The sequence below is a fragment of the Cervus elaphus genome, chromosome 4 (genome assembly GCF_910594005.1).
Source record: "Cervus elaphus chromosome 4, mCerEla1.1, whole genome shotgun sequence".
NCBI lineage: Eukaryota > Metazoa > Chordata > Mammalia > Artiodactyla > Cervidae > Cervus > Cervus elaphus.
This window is the reverse complement of record NC_057818.1, coordinates 52,267,146-52,293,348: the sequence shown is the minus strand read 5'-3', so window position 1 is coordinate 52,293,348 and position 26,203 is coordinate 52,267,146. Positions and strand designations below refer to the sequence as shown.

At 52.8% G+C, this 26,203-nt stretch overlaps 2 protein-coding genes, 1 long non-coding RNA gene and 1 pseudogene across 5 annotated transcripts; 3 read left to right on the top strand and 1 right to left on the bottom strand.

Annotated features, from left to right (window-relative positions):
- Positions 1-5,681: 5,681 nt before the first annotated feature.
- On the bottom strand, positions 5,682-8,913 carry ZNF576 (zinc finger protein 576). Of its 3 annotated transcripts, none has more exons than XM_043899359.1 (3): positions 8,457-8,913; positions 8,012-8,112; positions 5,682-6,399 (listed from the first exon to the last, which is right to left on the bottom strand). In XM_043899359.1, exons 2-3 carry the CDS (start codon positions 8,094-8,096, stop codon positions 5,972-5,974), a joined length of 513 nt encoding a protein of 170 aa, XP_043755294.1. In that variant the 5' UTR covers positions 8,097-8,112; positions 8,457-8,913; the 3' UTR covers positions 5,682-5,971. The 3 variants fall into 3 exon arrangements, with proteins under 3 accessions (XP_043755294.1, XP_043755295.1, XP_043755293.1); XM_043899360.1 differs by having other exon boundaries at positions 8,733-8,871; XM_043899358.1 differs by having other exon boundaries at positions 8,485-8,864.
- On the top strand, positions 7,720-25,927 carry LOC122692133. Its single transcript, XR_006340602.1, has 3 exons — positions 7,720-7,748; positions 17,159-17,161; positions 25,873-25,927. It is a non-coding gene; the product is annotated as an uncharacterized LOC122692133 (long non-coding RNA).
- IRGQ (immunity related GTPase Q) lies at positions 9,061-16,852 on the top strand. The gene is made up of 3 exons (XM_043899349.1): positions 9,061-9,258; positions 9,570-10,101; positions 11,545-16,852. Exons 2-3 carry the CDS (start codon positions 9,572-9,574, stop codon positions 12,881-12,883), a joined length of 1,869 nt encoding a protein of 622 aa, XP_043755284.1. The 5' UTR covers positions 9,061-9,258; positions 9,570-9,571; the 3' UTR covers positions 12,884-16,852.
- LOC122692957 lies at positions 25,588-25,688 on the top strand (annotated as a pseudogene).
- Positions 25,928-26,203: the final 276 nt, after the last annotated feature.

The following is a 26,203-nucleotide window of genomic DNA, read 5'->3' as shown; positions in this document are numbered from 1 at the left end:
CAGTGTGGTTTCCACGTATTTTATCACAGACCCTATGACGTGCAGGCTCAGACACACAAGGATTTTGTTTCTCACTCACATGATAGTCCAAGGTGGGGGTGTTTCAGGTTGGCAGGTAATCTCCATATGGTGATTTAGGGAGACCCGGGCCATCCTTTTGTCATTCACATGGTCAAGGCTGGATGTCCCTGGCTGGGGCTCTGTGGGTGGAAGAGGAGAGGTACACATGCTTGCTTAGAAGCCCCAGCCTAGAACGGGCACATACCGCTGCCTCTTACGTTCTATGGCTGGGAGATTAATCACATGACCACAGCTCGCTGCAAGGGAGTGTGGGAAAGGCGGTTTAGCCAAGTGCCCAGAAAGCAGAAAACGTTTGTGGAAGACAGCGAGCGTGCTCTGCCACTTCATCCAAGACCTTCACAAAGAGGACTTTAATTATAATCATAGCTCTGCTTCCTGAGCGCTTCCTGAGTACCAAACGCCAGTCCAAGAGCTTTATGTATTCAGTGTATTGACTCAGAAAAGTTGTGCATCTAGGAACACACAAAAATAGAACCTTAATTATAATTACAGCTGCCGTTTTCCCAGCACTTAACAGAGTGCTGCATTTTATCTGCATGAGATCATCAGGCCCTTAGAATAACTCTGCAAGGTAGAGACCATTAATTCATTTAACAAATATCTTTTCAATCCTTGGCTGTGTGCTAAGCATTGGGAACACACCAGTGAATAAGATAAAATCCTTGTGTTCGTGGAGCTTACCTGGAAGTGAGAAGGGGCCCCTGGTGGGGACAGGTAGTAAACAAGAAATTGACGAGAAAGGCGTAACATGCTTGATGGTGCTAAGCGCTGTGGAGGAAACCAGAGTAGAGAAGAGAACAGTTCTGGAAGAGGACGCAGTTTTAAACAGTGGTGTCACCTCCCTGAGGTGAACAGAGATCAGAGAAGGGGAGGGAGGGAGCCTGGCCCCGGGTGGGAGGAGCCATCTAGGTGAGGGGGTGGGGCATCAAGGAGGCCAGAGTGACTGGAGGGATGAGGTCAGAGTTGGGAGTAGAGGGTCAGCTCCTGACGGCTGTGTGGAAACACCAGCTCTGGCTCTGAGGCGGGAAATACGAATTCCCAGAAGCTTGGCACCGAAGCTTCTTTGAAAATAGAAGCTTAATTATAATAATAGCTACCATTTACTGTGTGCCAAGCTCTGTTCTAAGGCGCTTTACATGTGTTAACTCACAGAAGCTTGGCAACTAAGAACCCTCCAGAATAGAACCTGAATTACCATAATGGCTCATGACGGACCAGACCCTGGGCTAAGCGCTCTATAGGGACGATTGCATCGGATCCTTTATGTGGTAGGGACCGTTATTTATTCCCATTCATTCAGCACTGATTTACTGAGCGCGTAGGTGATACAGGTGCTATTTGGGGAGCGGGGAACAGAGTGGTAAACACAGTAAAAATTTCTGCCCTTGTGGTGGTTATAAAAGTGAAAACAGATACTTGAATATTTAAGCAAAATGTATAGAATGGGCATTTCCCTGATGGTTGAGTAGCTAAGACTCTGCACTCCCAACACAGGGGGCCCAGGTTGAATCCCTGATCAGGGAACTAGATCCCACATGCTGCAACTGAAAGAACCCGAAAGCCACAGCTAAGACTGAGTATGGCCAAAACAAACAACAACGAAAAAATGTATAGAGTGTTAGGAGTTTATAAGTGCTGTGGAGGAAAAGAGAAGAGGAGTGGGAGGCTCTTGTGTGTGAAGCAGTTTCAAATGAGGTAGTCAGGGAAGGCTCCACTAAGAAGGTGACATCAGAGGGGACCTAGAGGAGGAGGAGCAGGCCATGTGGCTGTGGGAACAGCAGGTGCAAAGGCCCCGAGGTGGGATCCTGCTTGGGATGTTCATGGCAGTGCACCTGGGGCCAAGAGGCTGTTGCTGAGGAAGGCAGTGGGGAGACTGGTGGGAGCGTAGGGGCAGAGGGCCACGTCACACAGGGCATAATACCGACTTTGACTTTCTCTCCAAGTCTGTCTTCATAATCCTTAGAGCTATAGGGGCTGTGATCATGACATTTTACAGCTGGGGCACAGAGAGACTGAGTAATCTGCAAGAGGTCACACAGTTAGAAAGAAGCAGAGGCTAGGTTTGAATCCAGACAACTGGGTGCAGGGCACACATTCTTAGCTACTAAGCCACACACCAGAAATGGCTGTCCACAGCCATCATCTGACTTGCAGGAGTGCATTTGGTCTCCAGAGTTATTGAGGTTTTTAAAATCATGTTGGTCAACAACATTGAAAAACTGGGCAGATCTGGAATAGAGATGGAAGTTTCCGGTATCCCTGTGAGATTGATGGCTGAACTCACAATCCCACGGGGTGATAGTTTGCTAGATAGAGCTGAGTGGGGGTCCCCTATTAACGAGGCATTCCATCCGGCATGCCTGTCCCCACCATCTGGCATCTTGACCCCTCATACCCTGCTTGCATCACCAATTTGTGGTCCCTGCTTGGCCCCGAAAGATAATTTTATGTTTTGATGTCTGTTACAGGATCATGACCAAAGCATCTTTCAAAACCCAATACTGTTCATCCTGGAAGCTCAGAATCTGACATTTATCCACCCTTTGAGACTTTCATAACCACTCTAGCTTAACATCAATGAGTCTCAGAATCATCAAAGCATTGGGTTGGCCAAAGAGTTCATCTAGGTTTTTCTGTAAGATGTTACGAAGTTTTCCCTAGGGGCTCAGTGGTAAAGAAATTGCTTGCTGTGCAAGAGACAAGAGTTCGAACCCTGGGTCAGGAAGATCCTCTGGAGAAGGAAATGGCAACCCACTCCAGTATTCTTGCCTGGAGAATCTCATGGACAGAGGAGCCTGGTGGGCTACCGTCTATGGGGTCTGCAAAGAGTCGGACACAACTTAGTGACTAAACCACAACCACAGAACCACCTCACAATCTCAGTAGCTGAGCCAAGATGTTATGGAAAAATCCTAACGACCTTTTTGGCCAACTCAGTAGAAACTTGCAGCTCATTAAAACAACACAGATGGATTTTATTTCCTGGGGGCAGCATGCCTAAGCCCTATTCTGCCTTAAGACGGGGCGTTCTAAACACAGTAGAGAATTACCCCTTCATCAGCAAAAGTTCCTGAGGATCATGAGAGACTGGGAATCAGGAGACCTGGTCTGCTGCCAGTGGAGTCCTTCAGTTCTTCAGAGCCTAGAGGAAATAGAGGCCAAGTGAGGAATCCCGGAGGATTCTGTACTGGGAGTTGGTCACACAAGTACTAGAAAGCTAAGAGCACAAACTTATGCTCAAAGTATGGTAACTGAGAAATTAGTGTCTGCAAGAAGCTCCCACCTCTAGGACTGCGATGCAGAAAGAGAAGTACAATGGCCAGAACCCAGTGGGAGCCACGTGTGTGGCTGGTACAGGGGTTGATGACCCCACAGCTCCTGCTTAAACCCAAAGTGGGGCACAGTGCTCTGGCTGAGTGTGTGAGGAGATACTGGAGCTTGAACTGCTGCTGGAGGGGCCCCAGCAGGACCCCTTCTTCCCTCTTTGACCTTCTTTCTGCCCTTAGGTCTTATGGGATGAAGTTAAGGAAGCCAGCTCTCCAGAGAATCTGGGAAGTACAGCTGCCAAAAGCCCAGGCTGACAGAACAGTGTGGAAGGATGGGCTGAGGCTGAGAGCGAAGTAAGCCAGTGGGCAGTCAGGGAGTTCTTTTTTGAGCTGCAATGGTAAGCACTGTCCTAGGTGCTGAGGATGAAGCCGAGAGGAAGACCCAACACTCACCCTCAGGAGCTCGGATTCCAGAGGAAGGACACAGGTGATGATATAAACACAGGGGTGACAGTTCCGAGTGGTGAAGTGTGCTGGGAAGAAACTGAATCAGGGTACGGGTTGGAGGTGCTCTTGCAGCCAAGGAGGACCTCTCTGAGGTGGCAGGCATTGAGACCTGAGTAACAAGGAGGCAGCCTGGCAAAGTTCTGGGTAAGACGGAGCAGAGAGTGCAGAGGCTCCAAGGCAGATGTCAGCCTGGCCAGTGTGGCTGGAATGTAGGGAAGACGACAGCTCTGACTGCCTTGGGAGCTGGGGCCTTGGCACTGTTAGGTTTTGTGGTCCTGGTTAAGGTCTTTCAATGTTACTTACAGGATGCCATTGGAGGGTAGGTCTTTTTTTTTTTTTTCCCCAAACTACTACTCTTAGACCTGGACATGCAGGCACTTTGCCCCAGGTCTGCGCCTCAGAAAGTCTTCCTTTTTTTTAAAATTTTTTAAATATTTATTTATTCAGCTGTGCTGGGTCTTAGCTGCAGCATGTGGGATCTAGTTCCACAGTCAGGGATCAAACCCAGGCTCCCTGCATTGGGAGCATAGTCTTAGCCACTGGACCACCAGGGAAGTCCCCTGTTGGAGAGTTTTGAATGAGTGATGTAAGCTGATTTCCATATACACAGTGGGTGGTTTGTAGTAAAGAGACTGGGAGGTGGGGGTTGGGGGGAGCAGTAATAATAGGAGAACCTGCCTCCTTCTGTCTTCTTGCTCTTCCACCATGGGGTCCCCTCTCCTGGTCCAAGATGGCTAGAGACCATGTCCACATTCCAGGTGGGAAGGTGGAGGGAGAGGTAGGTTCCTTTCTGAAGCTTGAAGACTCTACCCAGGAATTTAGTCAGAACTGCATCATATAGCCACATCTAGCTGCAAGGAAATGCGGGAGATGCTGTCTTTGTAGCCAGCATGTGCCTAGCTAAAAACTGGGAGATGGTTCAGTCTCTGTGGGCTTTCACAATATCCCTCAGTTCAGAGTCCGTAACTATTGTGTGTAAAGCATTGACCATTGTCTCTGGGGCAGAGCAGGTAATGTGAGGGAACTCAGCCCAGAATGGGACCTTTTAAGAGCTGAAAATAGGATCTTAATGGAATTATCTCCCAGTGCTGGCCAAATACAACAGGAAACAGAAGGTATCCCTGTTTGACTCCAAACCAGTTCCCCTACAGGGCCAGCTCTACCCTGAGTACCGCCCCCCCCCCCCCCCCCCCCCCCCCGCAGCCCTTCTGTTCTCTGGGAATTCCTGCTCAAAAGCCAGAGGTCTGTGCTTAGACAGTTTAATGTGGACCTTTTGTTTTTTAATCTTTCGGCTGCATTGTGAGGCATGTGGGATCTTGGTTCCCCAATCAGGGATTGAAAACCCATGTCCCCTGTATTGAAAGCACGGAGTCTTAACCACTGGGCCACCAGGGAAGTCCCATGGACCTTTGGTTTTTAGATACTATTTCTGTTAGTTTATTCATGCCATCTCACCTGCACATATAGAAAAATAATCCATGACCAGAATGGTACATAAAATTATTTAAATAAAGTCATCTGGGGAGGAGAGGGGCAGAGCTGTCCAATGCTGTGGCCCGCCTTAAGTGGGAAAGACTGGCAGGGGGGGTGGGAAGAGATACTAGCTCAGATTGCAACCCCACATGACTCAGTACAGACTCTGACTTTGCTGTCCCATCCCCAAAGGCCCAAGTCGCTCCGTGTGTGGGACCTGTGTTGTGGTGGCGTTACAGGTGGGCAACGCCTCACTTTCCCTGCCCCCAGTCAAGCCCAAATCCAGTCACTCGGCACCCACAGCCCCACAGCATCCATCTGGGATGAATTAAAGGTGGTTACACAATCTGCAGCTAGTTGTGATTTCAGACTATTTAATTGGGGATGAGGGAGATACAAATAACAGTTTTCCCTCTTGTTAATTTCTTTTTAAACAATAGATCTCATTATTGTCTGATTTGACTTTCCCTGAAGTCTTTTATGTCCTCCAAAGACTGAAGCTCCAAATGAGCATCTTCTGGGTCCTGTTTATCAGGAGTCCTTTGCCTTTCCAGGGAGGAAAGTCCAAGGCTCCCATCCCATATCAGACGTCCGTCCCACCAGCCAAAGAGCTCCCATGGCCCTGGGGCGGGCATAAGCCACTCTCAGAGCTCCCCCCGCGCATGCCGGATGTAGTGTTGGTGCAGCCCTGCTTCCTGGGCAAAGTCCTGACCACACTCGGTGCAGGCAAAGGGGCCAGGAAGGGTGCGGGCCTCGTGTGCCTGGCGATGCCGCCTCAGAGAAGCAGCCTGCCCAAAGGTCTTGCCACAGTCGGGACAGGGAAAGGTGGGCGGTGTGGTGGTGGGTGCTGCCGGCTGGGAGAGCCTGGCCACTGGACCGTGGCTGCGCTGGTGGGTGATCAGGGCCTTGGAGGAGGGGAAGGATCGGGCGCAGGTGAAGCAGATGAAGAGGACCCCCTGCAGTTTCTGGGCCACGAAGTCCGCTGGGTGCTCCCGCTTCATGTGGCGCTCCTGGAACTTGGAATCGGCGAAGGTGATGAGGCAGCGTGTGCACTGCAGGGCCCCCAGGTGGCCTGAGGATGTGGGGGAGAGGTTGGGGGAGGCCAGCAGGTGTGGCGAGGGCCTCTCCCAGCCCCAGAATCATGCCAACAACCAGCATGCAGGGCTTGACTTGCTCTGTGCCAGGTGTTATGCCAGGCCTGGACAGCAGACTTACTGGACCTATTTTGTGAATGAGCAGACCGGGGCTGAAAAAGGTTAGGCAACTTGCTGCCTGTCATGAGGCTAGGAAGTGAAATGGTGGATTCAGGACTGGAACCCAGGCAGTCTGCCCTTCCTACAGAGCTGTATGATTAGGGCACAGCCTCTGGAGCCAGACTGCCTGGAACTGACTCCCCTGGCAAGTAAAAACTGTTTTCATCTGGAAAATGGGGTAATCACTATATTAGTATCCACCTCATAGGGTTGTTGGAAGGAATAAATGAATGAACTTATAAATAGTCTTTAGAATGGTGCTACACAATGGTTTGCAATAATTATTGTTGAGAAAGAAGAAACCCCACAGCCAGGGGCTGGCCTGGCACTCACAGCTAGGCCTTGGCGTTCTCCTGGTGAGCATAAACAATTCCAAAGTACACTGTCAAACAAGGCCGTGCTGTGACTGGGGCGAATCAAGACCACGCCATGGTGCCATTCTGAACACAGACAAAACGTGAAATGGCCACGAGAGATGGCCAGACAGCCCCCTGTCCTGGCTTACATGAGTGCCTGCTGCTGCTTGGCCAGTCAGAGCTGGAGTGTTCCCTTGTTCCTCCCTCCTCCTAGGTCAGATTTATTAAGTGAGCCTGCCATCTAAGAGCCCTGCTTCCTGGCAACCTTTATCCAGAGCAAAACCCCTTTCTTGAACCCTTCCCCAATGCACCTACCACAAACCCAGATCCTGTAATAAGTCCTTTCTTATGAGATGCCCCACAGTGTGTGTACTTCCTCAGCACAATGAGCAATATGCCTGATTTGTTCAACTCCATGTGTGTTCCTGGAGGGCTCCAGCTAGAGAGCCCTGACAGTGTGGCTTTCACTGTTACAAATACTTAACCTGTCTTTGCCTCAGTTCCCTCACCTCGTACGAAAGTGATAATTATCAATTTCATAGAGTCTGTTAGGAGGATGGACTGAGACAACTGTTAAAATCTTAGAATGCACCTAACACATAATAAGCATTCAGTAGAAGCTATTGCTGTTCTATGTCAAATTGGCTATCTTTATTAATATTAAGCTTTCCCCTTTTCTGCCGTTAATCCTCATACCAGCCAGCCCTGTGAGGTGAGGAGTGAACACCCTTTTTGACAGACAGGGACACTGAGGTCCAAGGCACACTAAAAGTCTGGGGCAGGGTTGGGACTGGGGTTCACTGCTCTTCCTAGTCATTTCTCCCACTCTCCCACTCCAAGCCTCTCTGGATGCCACTCGGCCTCTGAAGTGCATCCCTTTCATATTTATGCGGACAGAGCAGGGTGCTCTGCTCCTTGTTACCTCTGAGGGGTCCTGAGAGGGCAGCTCAGGGACCATTAACAGCTCCTTCCTAATGGGCAAGTCCCCACAACGCTTTGAACACTGAGATGCTATAGAAATCCTTTTAGCATCACAGCACCTGCAACCCACCCTCCTCTGGTCAGCAGTACTTACAGATGTCACCTCCCGGACTTCGGGAACTTCTCTCCTTGGACGAATCCTGCTGCTCCATGGTCTGTTTGGAGTGCCGGTCCTCCATGGTGACTGGGACCCCTCTGGTCGAGAGAGGAGCACGCATGGCAAAATAGTAAATCAAGTGAAGTCGCTTATCTATAGCCAAATTTAGAGGGCCCGCTAATCCTGTGACCTTTGACAGGCTTACTTTGCCAGTCTTTGACTTCCATGAGCTAACATCTCTTTGAATGATAACTCGACAGCTCTCGCTAGAGAAGAAATCAATCTGCTAAAAGATTCAACTCCCCAGCTTTGTGACTTCTCTTAGCGCCTTCTCACTTGCGTGAGACCTCTGACCTATGCCTACTACATCAAACTAACTCCCTGAACACAGAGCTAGGGACTCCTGATCTTTGGACACCAGCTTCATCCCCTTCACTCCCACCTGTCTTGAGGCAGGTAGTGGTACCCACGCTTTAGCCCGCCTCCTCCCGGGAGATTTCTCTGACATCCCAAAACTCATTCCATCCCGAGACCCTGCTTCCCACGCGCGCTTTCAGCCGTTGTGACCCGCTGCCCCCAAGCACTGCCCTCGGCTCCCTCCCGAGGCCAGTAGCCCAGGTCTCTGCTTTTTTCCAAGACAGCAGAGGGGCTGCCTTTCGTTGCGCCTGTCAGTTGCTCGTCAGCGCCGTCACCCGAAGGGAAACGGGGTAGGGCCCACCGAGTCTCAAAGTCCCGAGGTTTTCCACGGCCTTTCGCCTGATGAGCCTTTCGAAGCCCGGATCTTGGATTGCCATCCGACTACAATGATGCAGTCCCACCAATTCGGTCCTCAAAATAACGCGAGGGGTCCTTCCCCCCACTAGGGTGCGTAATGATGACGTTGCAAGCAACGCTCGCCTTACAGAGCTGTGCTTACTGCGCAAGCGTGTTAGGCGCTCCTGGCGCGCACGCGCTTTGGCTCCCTCATTGTTCTACGCCCTGCGACCGCTGAGAGCGAGGGAGCGCCCATCGGTCGTTCTGCGCAGGCGCCGCACAGGGCCGTCTCCCCGAGGTCACGCTCTCAATACACACCCCCTCCTAAAGGGAATGACGTCAGGTTAGAACCTCTGGAAAGCGTCTGGACGTCCCCGAATCCCGGCGCTGTAGCTTCTTGGGCCTCAGTCCCCGGACCCCAGAGCGGGGGCTTCTCAGCGGCAGACCAGCTGCTACCGACTGCGCCGTCCCTTGTGCCGGCTGTTTGCTCGGTTGGTGATTTGGAAGGGAGGAGTGAGGGGTTAAAAACATCTGTATCCCAGAGGGGGTTGGGAGCTGGAGGCCAATTTCTGAGTTTTTGAAGCGGAAAAGGAAAGCCATCCAGAAGGAGGGCGGACGGCACTCCCGGGTCCCTGGGGAATAGAGGCTGGGCGCCAGATTTCTGACTGCCTGGGAGTGGTACCCGAGAACGAGAGAAAGGGACAGAATAATCGGCTGAAATGTGAGACTGGAGTAGGGAAGCTAGGAAAGAATAAGATTGGGTGCTCCGTGACCCAGGTCTTCCTCTCTCCTTGCTTCCCAGCTATGCCTCCGCCGCGAGGTGACGTGACCGCCTTATTCCTGGGACCTCCGGGCTCCGGAAAATCTGCGCTGATCGCAGCATTGTGCGATAAAGATGTGGAGACGGTCGAGATCCCCGACGGACGGCCGGATTCCGGGCTCCCCAGCCTGCGAGCTGCAGGCCCAGGCCTTTTCCTGGGCGAGCTGAGCTGCCCACCCGCAGAGCCGGGACCCTGGGCGGCGGAGGCCAACGTGCTGGTACTGGTGCTGCCAAGCCCCGAGGGCAATGAGGAGCCCTTGGCCCCAGCGCTGGGGGAGGCAGCACGGGCCGCCCTAGCCCGAGGGACTCCGCTGCTGGCTGTGCGGAACCTCCGACCTGAGGAGTCACAGAATGAAGCCCAGGCCCGGGATCAGACCGCGGCCCTGCTGGACAGCGCCGGGTTGGGCGTCGCGGCTCTCTTCGTGCCGCGGACCGACTGCCTCAGCACCGACGGCTGCGAGGAGCTGGAGCGCCTGCGAGCGGCGCTGCGGAGCCAGGCCGAGGCGCTGCAGAGGTAAGCGCGGAGCTTCTGGGTGGGTGGAAGAGGCCTGGAGCTTTATTTACTCTATACCTCCACCCTAAGGTGCTCTTTGAAGTCAGCCCGAAGCGAGTTTGGGACCAACCTTAAAGAGATACTTGCTGAAAGCCCTGCTTCAGATCCTGCCCTTCAGTGCAGGTTGTGAGGTCCGCGAGGCTCCACCTCAAGCTAGCGCTCTGTGCTTTTTTTGTCATCTAGGCCCCATCCAAGGGTCAGCTGGAAGACCCAACCTGTCATTCAGCCTGCTCCTGCTAGCACTCTGAAGTCAAAAGTCCCGCTCCCCCGCCAGAATTCTAGGAGGGGCCCAGACCTAAAGCCCAAACGCTGCCCCCAAGCCAAGGTGTGAAGGAGGGCTTGCTGTCTGCATCCAAACTGGTGATCCCCATAAAATTTGTACCCGAAGACTCCACTCTCCAGTCTTCACTTTCCCCCTCACCATCTGCTTGGTTCTCAAGGGATCTCAGTCTCCAGAGAACCACACCCTCAGTGAGCTTTGTCCTTTAGGGGGCCCTCCCCCATTTCATTTCTCTAATCCCCTCCCTCTTCTTTCTGTGCCCACCTGCTGGCTATCTCCTGTCTTTTCTCCCCCCACTCTAAGCGGCCTGGCCTCCTTTAGTAGAGGTTGAAAGAGGCTCAGGGAGGGGCAGCTGCTCCTCCAAGCCCACCACCCATCTTTTTTCCTTAGCCCCACGCCCTTGCTAAGAACTATTAGATGAGGCTTCTCCCCTCATTGGACTTTACACCCCTGCCAATGCCTCTGCTCAAAAAAGAGCTCCCTTGGTGACCTTACCCTTCTAGAGCATTTTCATTTAATCCCTCAATTCATTCCGGATTCTTTTGCCCCAAGGCTCACTCTCTGTGAGTTTTGCCCCGCCCAGCATGGCGTTTTCTTAATCCTGCAGGTCCCTTGGAAAGCCCAGCTCCCAAAGAGTGTAACTTGGGGGGGGGGGGGGGGGGGGGCGGGGAGACTTAGCCGGTTCCCCATTTTCAGCTCTGTTGGAAGCCAGATTTCAATTCAGCCATCGTCCCTCCCTTGCTTTAGGCCCCTACCTTTCCTTCCTGGGCTTCCCTGGTGGCTCAGAAGGTAAAGCGTCTGCTTGCAATGAGGGAGACCTGGGTTCGATCCCTGGGTCAGAAGATCCCCTGGAGAAGGAAATGGTAGCCCACTCCAGTACTCTTGCCTGGAAAATTCCATGGACCGAGGAGCCTGGTAGGCTACAGTCCACGGGATCACAAAGAGTCTGACACGACTGAGCGACTTCAACTTTTCCTGCCTAGCCTAGGTGCTGTTGATGTGGCCCCTCCTTTTCTTGCTTCAGACTCCACCTTATCATTTTAGCCTGGTCCGACCCCCTAGACTAGCTCTCCAGACTCTAGACCCTCTTCTGCCCTTGACCCTATCCCTCCCTGTCCCCGCAGGCTCCTTCCACCAGCTCAGGATGGCTTCGAGGTGTTGGGCGCTGCAGAGTTGGAGGCTGTGCGGGAGGCCTTTGAGACAGGGGGCCTGGAGGCGGCCCTGTCGTGGGTTCGGGCAGGCCTGGAGCGACTGGGCAGCGCGCGCCTGGACCTGGCCGTGGCCGGTAGGGCTGACGTGGGCCTTGTGTTGGACGTGCTCCTCGGGTTAGATCCTGAAGATCCGGGTGCAGTGCCTGCTGCGGCGCCTGCAGGGCCCACGCCCTACCCGGCCCCAGAGCGCCCCAACGTGGTGCTCTGGAGCGTGCCTCTGGGCTCCGCGGACACCACCGTCGCCCCGTACCCGACCACCCACTACGACGCTCTCATCCTCGTCACCCCTGGGGCCCCCACTGAGAAGGACTGGGCCCAGGTCCGGCCTTTGGTGCTACCGGATACACCGCTGGTCTGCGTGCGAACAGACGGCGAGGGCGAGGACCCGGAGTCTCTGGAAGAAGAGGAAAAGGCAGAGAGGTCTGGCAGCGAGAGCTTAGAGAACGCAGGCGGAGAGGGGTTTGAGAATGCCCGCAGTGATGGAAAGGAGAAACGCGGCCCCGGATTGCAAAAGGGAGGCAGTGGGGAAGGTTCAGATGAAGCAGGCACGGAGAGTTTGCAGCCGGTGGGCGTCGGCGCGAAGAAATCCGGCGGCGGGGACTCGGAGCGCGCGGCCGCCCTGAGCCCTGAGGACGAGACGTGGGAGGTGCTGGAGGAGGCGCCGCCGCCCGTGTTCCCGCTGAGGCCGGGCGGGCTCCCGGGGCTGTGCGAGTGGCTGCGGCGCGCGCTCCCCGCGGCCCAGGCGGGGGCGCTGCTGCTAGCGCTGCCGCCTGCGTCTCCCCGCGCGGCCCGGACCAAGGCTGCGGCGCTGCGGGCCGGGGCGTGGCGGCCGGCCCTGCTGGCTAGCCTGGCTGCGGCGGCGGCCCCAGTCCCAGGGCTGGGCTGGGCGTGCGACGTGGCGCTCCTGCGAGGTCAGCTAGCGGAATGGCGGCGGGCGCTGGGGCTCGAACCCGCGGCGCTGGCCCGACGCGAGCGCGCGCTGGGCCTGGCGCCCAGGGAGCTGGCCCAGCGGACGCGCTTCCCAGGCCCGGTGACGAGAGCCGAAGTGGAGGCGAGGCTGGGCTCGTGGGCAGGCGAGGGCACCGCCGGGGGCGCGGCGCTGGGTGCGCTCTCCTTCCTGTGGCCGGCGGGCGGCGCGGCGGCCACCGGGGGCTTGGGCTACCGCGCGGCGCACGGCGTCCTGCTGCAGGCGCTGGACGAGATGCGCGCGGACGCCGAGGCAGTGCTGGCGCCGCAGGCGGCCGCGCAGTGAGAGCTGGGCTGAGGGCCGGGGCTTCCGGGTGTGCCCAGGGTCCCACCTGCCTGGCTCTGCCAGGCGGAGGACTCAAGACCCGGTGAGAGGGAGAGGGCACGGGGTCCAGACTCTAGCATGGGATGTCTGGGCCTGAGAGATCACGGGGCAAGGGGTTGGCCAGTCAGAATCCTGAGTGCTTGAAGGGAATGAGGGCTCTGACTAGGGCTTGGAGTGGGTGACATCTCGTCATCAGGATTCCTGGGTCCTGAAGGGAAATAGAGTTCTGGGTTCGGGACTCCTGATTTCTCTGGGGACCATCAGACTACGGAACTCCTCAAGGGAGTTGATGGTTTGGACTCCTGGAAGGGGGCTATCTTGGTCTCTCAAGAGTAGAAACTAGATCTAATAGGTGTCTAGTCCCCCTGTGGAGGAGGTGGACGCTCTGATTGCTGATGAAGGCGGTCTCCTTCACACTGGGGATTCTGACATGGAGGAGGGGGGTCTGTGTTCCCCAGGGAGCTGGAATCCTTGGGCTTCTGAGCTACAAAGGGTATAAGATGTAGGTTTCCGGGGGTGGGGGAAGAACGGTTCTCTGGACTCTCAGAACGCCTGGCTCCCCAGAGAGCTGTGGTCTTTGCTTTCTAATTCATGGGTGGTGGAAGGTCTCCATGTAGAGGAGGGAATCGGGTGCTGTGTGAGAGAGCTGGAGACCCTGTGGCCCCTCTTGGGAAGTAGAGGGGTGTAATATTTGCCCCTCCAGAAGCCTGGGGGTGCAGATTTCTATCCCAGCTGTTGTGGGAGAAGATGGCACCAGAAAATGGGAGAGGAAGCAAGAGTGTTCTGGGCATGGTTGGGCTGGGGAATAGCCAGAGACCAGGAATGAGGTTTTCTGACTGTGGAAGGGCAGGTTCCCTCAGAGGGAACTCCCCATAATTCCTAGTGGATTTGAATCCTGGTGTTTGCCCTCCTCTGAGTTTGACTGGAAGGGGATGTGACTGACCCCATTTTCTAGGTGCTGGGCAATTATGGGGCTCTGTGGGGACTCTGTCCCTTTCTCCCTTAGGGGTTTCTATCTTTCTTGGGTCTTGGTTTCTTCTGTCATTAAACCTGAACCGTTTCTGGCCTTGCTATTTTGTATACCCGCCTTTTGGGAAAAGCAGCCATACTGTTGGACTAATCCAAACGCTTCTGTGTTGGCTACCTCAGGTGTCCCCAAGAGAGACACAGAGAAGGCCACAGTGAGCCAGGGGCCCACAGGACAGCCGGACAGGTGTTCCAGACCATGGGAATGTGCCACAGGGAGGCAAAGGCAGAAACCACAGTGCCTGGGATGTTCTAGGCTGCCAGCTACCAGTAGAAGAGAAGCGACAGGTCACAGAACTCTTTAATGCCAAAAAGAGAGAATGGCGGGGGGGGGGGGGGGGGGGGGGGGCGGGTGCGCAGCTGAGAGGCCATCCAGCAGAATCTCTGTTACGTTAGATGGGGAAAGCAAAACACAGAGGGGGCAGGCTCTGGGCCCAACAGCACACAGCAGGCTTCCTCCCTGCCTGTTTTCATTTCCTGCCCCCTCTCGTCCTCATCTTCCTTCTGATGCTTGAGTGGGCCACCTGGGGCCATGCCTCAGGACCTTTATAGTTTCCGTTATTTCTGCCCAGAAGGCTCTGCTCCCAGATCTACTTGCCAATCAGATCTCAGCACAAATGTCCCCTCAAGAGGGACCTTTCCTGACCATTGTAACCAAAGTAGCTCACACCCCACCCTTATTATTCATCTCCACTGAGGTTTTTTTTTTCTTTTCCTTCCAGCAGTTGTGATTTTAGGAAATTATTTATTTACCTGTGTATTGGCTGTTATCCCCATGCGGCACTCTCAGCCCCTCAAATAGTGCTTGACATACAGAAGGTGCTTAGTAAATATTTAATTCATTAATCAGTGGCAGAACTAGGGCTGGAATTTAGGTCATTGGCCTCTTGCTCCGAGACAGGGAAAAGGTGGGAGATGGAGGAGAAACAAGCATCTCCTAGGAGAGGAGGCGCCCGTCGGAGGTCAGGGGAAGCCAGCACGGCTTTGCCACGTCACTCTGGGTGACTTGAGCCAGTGCCTTGTGTTCCTACCTGTGAAATGAAAGGGCCGGAGAACAAGCATAAACACTTTTGAGACCCTATTTCCTTTGACAGCTGAAGACAAGGGTAACCAATCTGAAGGGCAGGTAGCTAAGGGGTGGTACCCCCAGGTCTAACTAGAATTCCCACCACTGACACCATTTGTCACATCAAAGTTGAGATAGCCCAGATAGGGGAAAGCACTTCACACTATACTGAATGGCTCCAGGCATTGTCCTCAAAGCTCTCTCAGCCTTAGGAAAATGTTCCTCATCCATCTCTAAGATACCCAGCACAACACTGTCTCTGTCTCCCCACCTCAACTGCAGTTCAAGCCTCTGCATCAAGCCTGCCTGCCATGGGCAGAAACAGGAATGCACAAAGCAGCTAGTCCAGTGGAAACAGAACATCAGCCACATGTTTCGTCACTCAGTTGTGTCTGACTCTGCAACCCCATGGACTGTGGCCAACCAGGCCCCACTGTTCATGGAATTTTCCAGACAAGAATACTGGAGTGGGTTGCCATTTCCTTCTCCAGGGGATCTTCCCAACCCAGGCGTTGAACCTGCATCTGATGCATTGGCAGGTAGGTTCTTGGCCCCTAAGCCACGTAGGAAGCTCATGAGCCACACAGGTAGCTTCAAATATTCTAGTAGCCACATTGAAAAACAAAAAGGGAACAGATACAGATGACACCAATTCTAATGTCTCACATTAGTATATCCAAAATAGTATTTCAACATGTAATCAATATAGGAAAGTACTTTTTTATGCTGCGTCTTTGAAATCTGGTGTATATTTCTGTAGCACATCTCAATTCAGGTAATGAATTTTCATCAGAAATACTCTACCTCTAGATTTCATGGAACTCACATTTGTAGAAGTCTCTTCCTATACCCACGCTGTCCCAATGATGTTGAATAGTTTTCCAATAATGGAGATGACAAGCATTTTCTAAATTAATCAGAAGTAAGTTTCAGGTAAACTTTTCCCCAGTTGCACCAGCCAAACATGGTGAGTAGACACAGAATTGAAAAAAAAAACAACAACCTTAGAATCACCAGGGATTCTGTCTGCACTGCCCTAGGGCAGACAGCCCTTTGACTGGCCTTTTGCAAGTGAGTCAACAAGTGGAATCTACCCGCAGGCTTGTCCTGAGCATTCCATGTAGACACGTTTGTACCAGGTTCTCTCTTGTGTACAGTAATAGACTTGTAGCCCCCTCCTGGGAGCCCTCAAACATTAGTCTCATCCCTGTGCCTTTGCTCAGGGTGCCCTCCCCTCTGACACCATCTCTGACTTGGCCCTGTCTGACATCTCTACAGTATGCTTCTCTGCCCTCCTGCCAAGGGGACTGCTGCCTGAGATCAACTCTGAGAAAGCAAGACCTGGTTTTGTTGTGTTACTGTCCCTCGTGGAGTGTGCTAATTGTGTTTTAAGTAGTTGTATTTTGGCACCCTTGGGTGTCACGACTCTCTTTTGGAGTGGTTGCCTTTTAAATCATGACTTTTAAAGGGATTGAACTTTAGGCTCTGGAAGCAGTAAGCTGCTAGCGAGGCATCTGTCTCTGGGAGCATCGAAACAGAAAAGACTGAAGACTCACTTGTGAAGGGACAACTGGCTGCCTTCAGGGCGAGTCTACGTGATACCTGCAGGCTGGAAGGCCCTTGAAGGCAGAAATTCTAGGAAACCTATGATGAATCTTGGTGTTGCCATCACCAGAAGCAGAGGAGGAACAGAGCCTCATCAACTTAGATGAATTTCCTACTTGTTTGGATAATGATAGGCTTGTGTGCATTGAGATGAGGAACCATGAAGCCAGGAGACTCAAGGGTGTGTTGACTTGTGGTGCTTTTTGGAAGAGTGAATAAAAAAGTAGAAATTCCGTTGTGTGTGTGTTTGTTGCGGGTTTAAAAGGAGAGGGAAGATGCTTGGGATTCTGACTATCAACTGGAAGCCTAGACTCCTGTGTCTGATGGAGGAGGGGTCCAAGGGTGAGGCCTTCTGGGTTCCTGGAGAGGAGGGATGGTGGGGGTGTGTGCAGGATAGAATTCCCTGGGCTGCAGTCCAGTGACTTTAAGAGTTTTGCCACCCTGAAGGAGGTTGGGTGGACTAGTAATTGTTTAACCTTGGGGGCTGTGATAGTAAACTTCTTAGCTCTAGAACTAGCATGGCCCATTAATGCCCCCAGTCTGTTCAGCATTCCTGCAGCCATGGCCTTGGATAGACCTTTCTCATCCTGACTTTAGACCTGGTCTTTGGATCTGCTTGACTACTGGACTAACGGGAAATGTGATGCAAGCAGAAGCTTGACAGTGCTCATGGATTGGGGTGATCTCTCGCTGCCCTGGGGACCCCTGCCACCATGACCATATGCGGAAGTCCAGGCTAACCTGCAGGGTGATTAGATACATGTGGCCCAGTCAGCCAGGACACCCCAAGTAGTGTCAGCCCTCTGAAAGGGAGCTGCCTAGCTGACCAGCAGCTGAACCATCCTCCAGCTGACCCTAGACCAAATTGCCAACCCATGGAATGAGATAAATACAAGACAGTTATTCTAGAGGCTTCCCTAGTGGTCCAGTGGTTAAGAATCTTCCTTGCAATGCAGAGGATTGAAGTTCAATCCCTGGGAGGGTAACGAAGATCCCAGATGCCGCCCATCATCTGAGCCTGGGAGCTGCAACTAGAGTGTCCATGTGCTGCAAAAGGGATCCTGCATGACTGCGCTGCCAACGCAGGGGGCCCAGATTTGATCCCTGGTCAGGGAACTCGATCCCACATACCACAACTAAGGGTTCACACGCTGCAGCTATAGGTCTCAAATACCATCACTAAAGATTCCACATGCCAAAACTAAGACCTGGTACAGCCAAACAAATTTTCTTTAAAAAGTAAATAAATTTACATAAATAAATAACCAAATAAGTTTTCTTTTAAAAAGAAAAAGAATCTGCCTTGCAATGCAGGGAATTCAAGTTCAATCCCTAGTAGGGGAACTAAGACTCCACATGGCGCAGAGCAGCTGAGCCTGTGAGCTGCAGCTATAGAGTCCGTGCTCCGCAATGAAGATCCTGCAAAAGAAAAAAAAAAAAAAGATCCTGCAAGAGTCGACAGAGGCCTTGAGAGCTGCAACTAAGACCCAGTACAACCAAGTAAATAAAACTATATAAATATATAGACAATTATTCTGAGCAACTGAGGTTTGGAGGGGCCTGTTATGTAGCAAAGGATGGATAACAGGCGTGTCCCCTCTCTCCGGGATGTGGTCTCTTTCCCCCTTTCAACAGGACCCAGTGATTAAAATCTTAAGCTCTGTCACTTTTTAGCTGCATGGTCGCCAATGTGATGTTCCTTCTCTGAACCTCAGATTCTTCTGAAAACAGGGTTGAGAATAATAGTGCCTATCACAAGACGTGGCTGTGACAATAAAGTGGATCATCTTCATTTCACGACCCTAAGAGATCATGTTGGTTATGAAACTTGTCTGGCAGAGGTGGGGGTGGGGACAAAGGGGGCCAGACTGCTCTTCTTCCGCCCTTCCCCCTGGGGTTCACTAGGGCCATGGAAGGGGGAGCATCCTTCCCTACTCTACTGAGGTTAGCTTTAAACCATATGATTTACTTTACTCCATGGAATGTTAGCATCCCCAACCTCCTCAGGGACCGTTGGTGCACTTGGGTTTTGTGCCCCTGTCATCTGCCATGAGAAGGACATTAGCCAGGGAGCCACAGATCCCAGAAGACTGAAACTCCATGGAGGAGAACTAGAATCACCCTCCCAAACTGGAGCGAAACCCACCAGTTCATAACCTGAAACAGAGCCGCCCCAGATACCTACAAACCATAGGAAGCAGAATACTTGTTACAAGTCTCAGTTTGGGGATGGTTTATTATACAACATTATTACAGTGTTAATTGACTAATGTTCTTGTTCAGTCACTCAGCTGTGTCCGACTCTTTGCATCGTCGTGGACTGCAGCACTCCAGACATCCCTGTCCTTCACCATCTCCAGGAGCTTGCTCAATTCATGTCCATTGAGTCACTGATGCCATCAAACCATCTCATCCACTGTCGTCCCTTTCTCATCATGCCTTCAATCTTTCCCAGCATCAGGGTCTCTTCTAGTGAGTCAGGTCTGCGCATCAGGTGACCAGTATATTGGAACTTCAGCATCAGTCCTTCCCATGAATATTCAGGGTTGATTACCTTTGGATTGATCCGTCTGATCTCCTTGCAGTCAAGAGACTCTGAAGATTTTTTTCCAATACCACACTCCAAAAGCATCAGTTCTTTGGCACTCGGCATTCTTTATGGTCCAACTCTCACATCCAGCATGGCTACTGGAAAAACCATAGCTTTGACTTTATAGACCTTTGTCGGTAATACAACATTGTTGTTTTAAACCATTGAGTTTAGGGACTTGTTTGTTACCTTAGCATAAATCAGTCTATCCCGATAGATGCCAAGGTCTAGCACCTGCCAGCTAATGCCTGCTCAGTAAGTGGCAGCTACTAGGAATGTAGCTATTTGGCCAGACACGTTGTCTCCGGAACCAACACTGTCTTAAAGGTGCTAGTGCATGTGTTCAGTCACTTATTCGTGTCCGACTCTTTGTGACCCCACGGACCGTAGCCTGCCAGGCTTCTCTGTCCACAGGATTCTCCAGGCAAGAATGCTGGGGTTGCCATGCCCTCCTCCAGGGGATCATCCCGACCCAGGGATCGAACCTGCCTCTCCTGCATTGTTAGGGAGATTCTTTCCCATCTGAGCAACCAGGGGAGCCCCCTTTAAGATGGTAGGCACTGCACTAAGTCCTTTTTTAGGTTTCTTTCATTCGACCCTTCAAATAGCTCTGTGAGGTTATAAATATTAATATTCACAGCTTACAAACATGAAACTGAGGCAAAAAGAGGTTAACCAGGAGAGGCGATCATGCACTCTGGAGTCTGACCCTCCCAACTGTTTGACCAAAGGCAAGTTACACCACAATCTGTGCCTCAGTTTGTTCCTCTGTAAAATGGGGACAATACTTTCAACCTCACAGAGTTGTGATTATGAAATGAGCGCTCTCATGGAAAACACTTAGCACAAGGACCCAGCAGGAAGTAATCCCTTAAGAAAAGGTAGCATCTTCCCTCTCCTCATTCCAAAGAGGGGGTTCGACAGGGTTGAGACCCCTGCTTTTTGCAACCCATTTCCCTGAAATGCATCACATCACAAAGACTCAGGCTTGTTCTGTTAATTCATTTAATTTATAGACACGTGGGAAGCTGTAGCTGACAATGAATGGAGACCAAACACCACGTGGGCCTCAGTTCCTCACTCAGCCTTGCCAGAAGCCTGGGGGCTTGGACGACAGCTGGTCTTCTTGATGGTCAAGAAACGAGCGCCTGAGGGCACCAGGGTCCCAGGCTTGCTGTGGCAGGCGGCCTCCGTACCACAGCCCCGGGCCGCAAATCTGATGGCTGTGGGAGGGGATTTCAGACTAGAGTCAGGATCTCCAATGCCTCCCCGCTCCCAATCCAGGGGTCATGCCCCAGCCACCTTCCTCCATTTCTCTGGAGTCACTCTCTCCCTTAGAATCTGGTAGAATGAGGCTCCAGTTCTGGGACCCTCTGGGAACCCTGTACCCTCCTCCCGAAATCCAGGTTCCCCTCACCAGGGTGCATGAGGCCAGTCATGGTGACACAGCGGGTTTCCTCACCAACGCAGAGCACTTCCTGAGTCGGGGTGCATGTTTCCTTGAGGAAGGCGAAGCAGGAAGGACACCGAAGGCCATTCTCTGTCAGATTTCTCCTGAACGCTGGGGAGGACGGCGGAGGGTAAGGTGCATGGGGACATTAATCCCTTTCCCAACCTCACAGCCAACACGGGGACACCGGTCGATAACCGGCACTGCATATTTTTAAAAAAAGTTTATTTGACTGCATTGGATCTTAATTGCAGCCTGTGGAATCTAGTTCCCTGATCAGGAATCAAACCCCTGCATAGGGCGCATGGAGTCTTAGTCAGTGGACCAGCAGGGAAGTCCCTGGACACTGCTGTTTACAGGAGAAGAAACCAAGGCTCAGCGCAAGGAAGATGCTTGGCCTCGGTTACAGCGCAGGTCAGGAGCAGGTTCTCACAGCTGGCTCTGGCGGAGGAGGGGTGGGCAGGGAGGGACTCCAGCTCTGGGGCTCAGCCGGGGCTCACCGGGCAGCGGGTCCTGGTTGCAGCCATTGCTCTGGCAGCAGCGTGTGGTAGCCCCTACGTTGCTTTCGGGGCCATCATTGAAGGAGAGGAATCCCGGGTCACAATCGCTGGATGTCGTGCACCCCTTCTTGGAGCTCACTAAAATATCGCCAACTGCAGGATGGGGGCAGGGGGAGGGCTCAGGGGCCCTGGTCTGGACCCTGGCCTCGGGGTGTCTCCCCTACCTTACGGCTTACCCAGTCCACTGTGATCTAGAGAGGTCTCTTCCAGCTCCCAAAAGTCAGACCCCCTTATCTGCCTGGGGCATCATCTGAACGATTTATTAGGTAGCAACCCTTTCTCTCTCCGCCCCCAGCTGTGTTGGTCTCTCCTGAGTGGTCCCTTCAGCCCCACGTCACTCGCCACCATTCTCTAAAGGTCACACCTGGAGAGGTCTTTTCCAGGCCACCTGTGACTACCCCCAGGCCTGTGTGAAATGGTCTCTTCCAGCCTTCAGCCCTCATCCTGACCCCTGGATTTCCTTCCACCAAATTCTAGGATGCAGCCCTCAGCCACCACCCTGTAACACCTATCTCCTTCTTCCAGGGTCACTGCCTAGGCCTCCTACAGATGATCTCTTGCTGCCCTCCTTGGCTACTCTCAGGTCTTGCCTGAAGTGGTCTCTTCGAGCCTCCCTGGCCTTCCCCCTCCCCACCACAGGGTGGTCTCTTCCAACACTAGGGTTTCTGCTCTTCATGCAACCTGCGTGGGTCTGTGGGTCCTCAGGGGTGTCTGATTCTGCAACCTCATGGACTGAGTCCAGGGATTATCTGTCCTTACATCTATCTCTCTCTATCCCAATATTGAGCTTCCCAGGTAGTGTGGTAGTAAAGAAACAGACTGCCAATTCAGGAGACACAAGAAATGCTGGATCGATTCCTGGGTGGGAAAGATCCCTTAAGGAGGAAATGGCAAGTGACTGCAGTATTCCTGCCTGGAAAATCCTATGAACAGAGGAGCCTGGCGGTCTGCAGTACATGGGGTCACAAAGAGTCGGACACGATTGAGCTCACACCCAACTCAGTCAACCCCAATATCTCCCTCTTTCTCCTGTCCGGAAACCTGTGGTCCAGCCCATATCCCTAGGAGATGCCTGGTGCCCCCAGAGAGTCAACCTGATCACTTTCCTTGCAACTCACCCCAGTCTTCTCTACACCCACCCCTACACCTTTTGCATATTAGATGCCCCCCGCTGGATTTCCCTCTTCCCCCACCCCCCACCATGTCCTTTCCTTTCCTAATCCCCTCTTGCCTAAGAAAGTCCCTAAATCTGCCCCTCCCCCATCCTCTCTTTAGACTCTCATTTTCAGAAATATTTGGCAACAGTGGTTTCTGTCATTCCACCAGATTCTCTTTCCTCCACCCACCTTGAGATTGTCTTTCCCTCTTTCCTGTCCCCTCATCACTCAAATGTCCCTCCCAGCGCCTGGTGGTACCTGCTACCCTGAAGGCACTCCCCACCTCCCCAGGATCTGACACTATCCCCTGCCCTCTTACCTCTGTGGGTCTCATATATGGCGGCCATACATATATGTCCTCTTCGGGGGCGCAAGCCTGCATCGTTCCCTGGCAAAAGGGACCGGGGCTTATACACACCCAGCAGTCTAGTGGGTACCCTGCAGAAGAGAGCGGGGCTCTAGTCAAAGCTGGTGTGGTCTGTGGGTCATGACTTCCGAGTCCAGAGGGGCATGGGGTGGGGGGTCTGAAGGAAGAGGTACGCATGTCTCCCTAGTTATTAAGGGTGGGACATTGGCTGCTGAACAGAGAATTTCCCGAAGCTCCTGCAGGGACACCGGGGTGCTGCCAGCAAAGCTGCTTCCAGGTGTCGACAGCAACCCCACCAGCGAGCAAGTTTACCTAATTACAAGGCTGGAGCCTTTGGACACTAGGGTGTTCTGAGAAAGCTTGAGGACAGTGAAGGGTCCTGCTGAAGGTTTCCATGGAGATTTTTAAAAAATTTTTTATCTTTCTTTTTTTTTTTCCTTTTTTCTATTTTTTGGCTATGCCGAATCTTCCTTGCTTCCCGGGGTTTTTCTCTAGTTGCAGTGAGTATGGTCTACTCTCTCGCTGCGGTGCTTGGGCTTCTCATTCGTGGTGCCTCCACCTGTTGCAGAGCACAGCCTCTAGAGCAGGGGCTCAGTAGATGTGGCGCAAGGGCTTAGTTTGCCCAAGGCATGTGGAATTGTCCCGGACCAAGGATCAAACCCTCGTACCCCGATTTGGCAGGCAGATTCTCAGCCACTGGACCACTGGGGAAGTCCTTCATGGACTTTCGTGAACCTTCAGGTCCAGCTGGTTCTTGGAAGTGGGACCCTCTTACTTGTGGGTACCACACTTAAGCCTGATAGATAGTGGGTACTCAGGCAGGGGTACCTGAGGCTGGGATCTGCATCCCAGGCCAAGAAGGAAGATCAAGGACCAAGAGTGCATGGACTCCTTGGTCCTGAGAGAGGAGGCAACTGGGGGACCAGACACAAGGAAACTGGGTCCTGGGGAAGGTGGAGTAGCCTGAACTCCTACATCTGAGGGACGACGACACTGGGGACCTGAACTGCTTAGAGTCCTGGGAGAAAGGAAATCTCTTGGCTTCGCCTCATATTTTTTCATATTAATGAAAAATAGTAATCATACTAATCATAGTCTCATCTGATTTTCTAGAATTCAGGTGTCTTATTTGGAGACACTGCCTGGGATACAGGGAACAGAGCCCATCCAAACCCCTCCTTTCTCAGAGATTTAAACCCACACGTTTTTTAGCTCTTCCTCCCTTGGGGACCCAGGCTTTTTCTCCTTTACCCTCTGCCTTCTCCATGAATTCCAATTCCCAGGACACTTCCTCTTTCCCTTCTCTCTCGAGGACCTGGCTGAATGCTCGCTCACAGTCCTTGTTTTGAGGGTCCCCGGAGTCCAGAGCCCTAGTCACTTACCCAGACCCAGGAGGGTGCAGAGCAGCAAGGAGGCCAGCAAGAAGGTCTCAGGTTTCATGGAAGGCTTCATGATGGATGGATGAGTGACCCTGCAGTTCCAAGTCCCCAGCTGTTCTTATAGGAAGCTGAGAGGGGGCAAGTCTGGACCTACCTTAACCTTATCCCCAGGCTAAGAAATGATGTAAGACCTGGGGGTAGGTCTCTGCAGCTCTGCGTGAGGGAGGCAGAATCCGAATCCGAAAAGAACATGGGCATCTTGAAACCAACCCCTCCCCCAGGAGTCTCGGCTTCCAACCCTCTCCTCCATCAGATCCCACCGCCCCTGCCCTCACCCTCATTTTTTCTGACATGAAGCCCAAGATCAGAATCAGGTCATTTTGTTTCCTGTAGGGTAGAGCAGCTGCTAAGACTCAGATACCCTCTCCCTTGTCTCTCTTCCCAAGGAGGTGCCTAGCGTGGGTGAGACCCTACCTGGGAGCGCCCAGCAAGTCCAGGCTTGTTCTGCGGGGGCATGCTTGGTTCTTACTCCCTTTTCTGTGTTTGGTCTGTCTTCCAGCTCCGACCCCACCCCAAGATGCACTTCTGGGTTTCTCGGGGACTGAACAGAGGGGGCTTGTCATCAGGCAGGAATGGGCATGGTAGGAGAGAGATGCCCACAGGTCCCATTGGAAAACAGGCAAGGTTGGAAGCACTCAGGGCTGGGCGTGTGTCTAGTTTGGGCACATATTTTGTGTTTTACTGAGGTCCTTTACACTCTCTCTCTGCCTCAGGCATGATCTTCAGAGATCAGTGATTTTTCTTTTTCCTCTGTGTGTGTGTGTGTGTGTGGTGGGCGTGAGGAGGGTAGCCAGCCATCGGTGGAGGGGATCCTGTTGCGGTAGGCTCCCGGCTTCCTGCAAAAATTCACTCAAGTTTGCTGGCCTCTTGCTTTCCAGGCTTCAGTTGGGCCGGTGAGGACAGCAAATTTCTTCTGGGGACCAATCCAGCAGACCGCGTGTGTTGCTAGGATAGCCTGGTGTGAAAGTTACCGGGGAGGAAGGGCTTCGCCAGAGGGAAAAGCTCGTTGCTAGGGAAGTCAGGGCCTCATGCCTCTCTCCCGAGAGACGTAGTAGGCATGCTCAGTGGTCGACGGAGTCGCAGGTGCGCCTGGGTTTGAAAGGGTCAAGCCTTGCGCGCTTGCGCAGTAAGCCCGAATGGGGCGTACCTGCTCTCTGCGCCCTAAACAGAGACCTTCTTGCATCTGCTGGGTCAGGCGAAGCCACACGACGTTGACGGGCCGGAGATCATCCTCCGCCATGTGGTGTCCTGCAGTCGCCAGAACTCGGTGAGAGACTGGCGTGGGGGAGGGTGGAAAAAGTAAAGAAATTCGTGAGAGGGCTCTCTGAGGGCCTTGGAGCCTCAAAGGTGTTGAAAAATAATCCGTATCCAGGCTGCCAAGAAAAAAGAGTTTCCTTGGGGGGGTCTTAAGAACTGCAATTTGAATGGCTGCAAACAGCAGCCTCCTTGGTAGTGTATGCAACCTGTTGCCTGTACAGGTAGCCCTAAGGGACCTTGGAGACAACTCTTCCTAGTGGGCATTCATGACTGGCCTGCTGTTTCTCAATCTAGACTCCAGACAGGTATGCGCGGTGCCTTTGGAAAGCCCCAGGGCACAGTGGCCAGGGTCCACATTGGCCAGGTCATAATGTCCATCCGCACCAAGCTGCAGAACAAGGAGCATGTGACTGAAGCCCTCCGCCGGGCCAAGTTCAAGTTTCCTGGCCGTCAGAAGATCCACATCTCCAAGAAGTGGGGATTTACCAGGTTCAATGCGGATGAATTTGAGAACATGGTGGTAGAAAAGCGACTCATCCCAGACGGCTGTGGGGTCAAATACATCCCTAATCGTGGTCCCCTGGACAAATGGCGGGCCCTGCACTCATGAGCATCAGCTCTGTTCCCTCCTTAATCACACTCACCAATAAATGCTATTTCCTGTCAAAAAAAAAAAAAAAAAGAACTGCAATTTGAGAGATACTTCCCTGGTGGCTCAGAGGTTAAAGCGTCTGCCTGCAATGCGGGAGACCTGGGTTCTATCT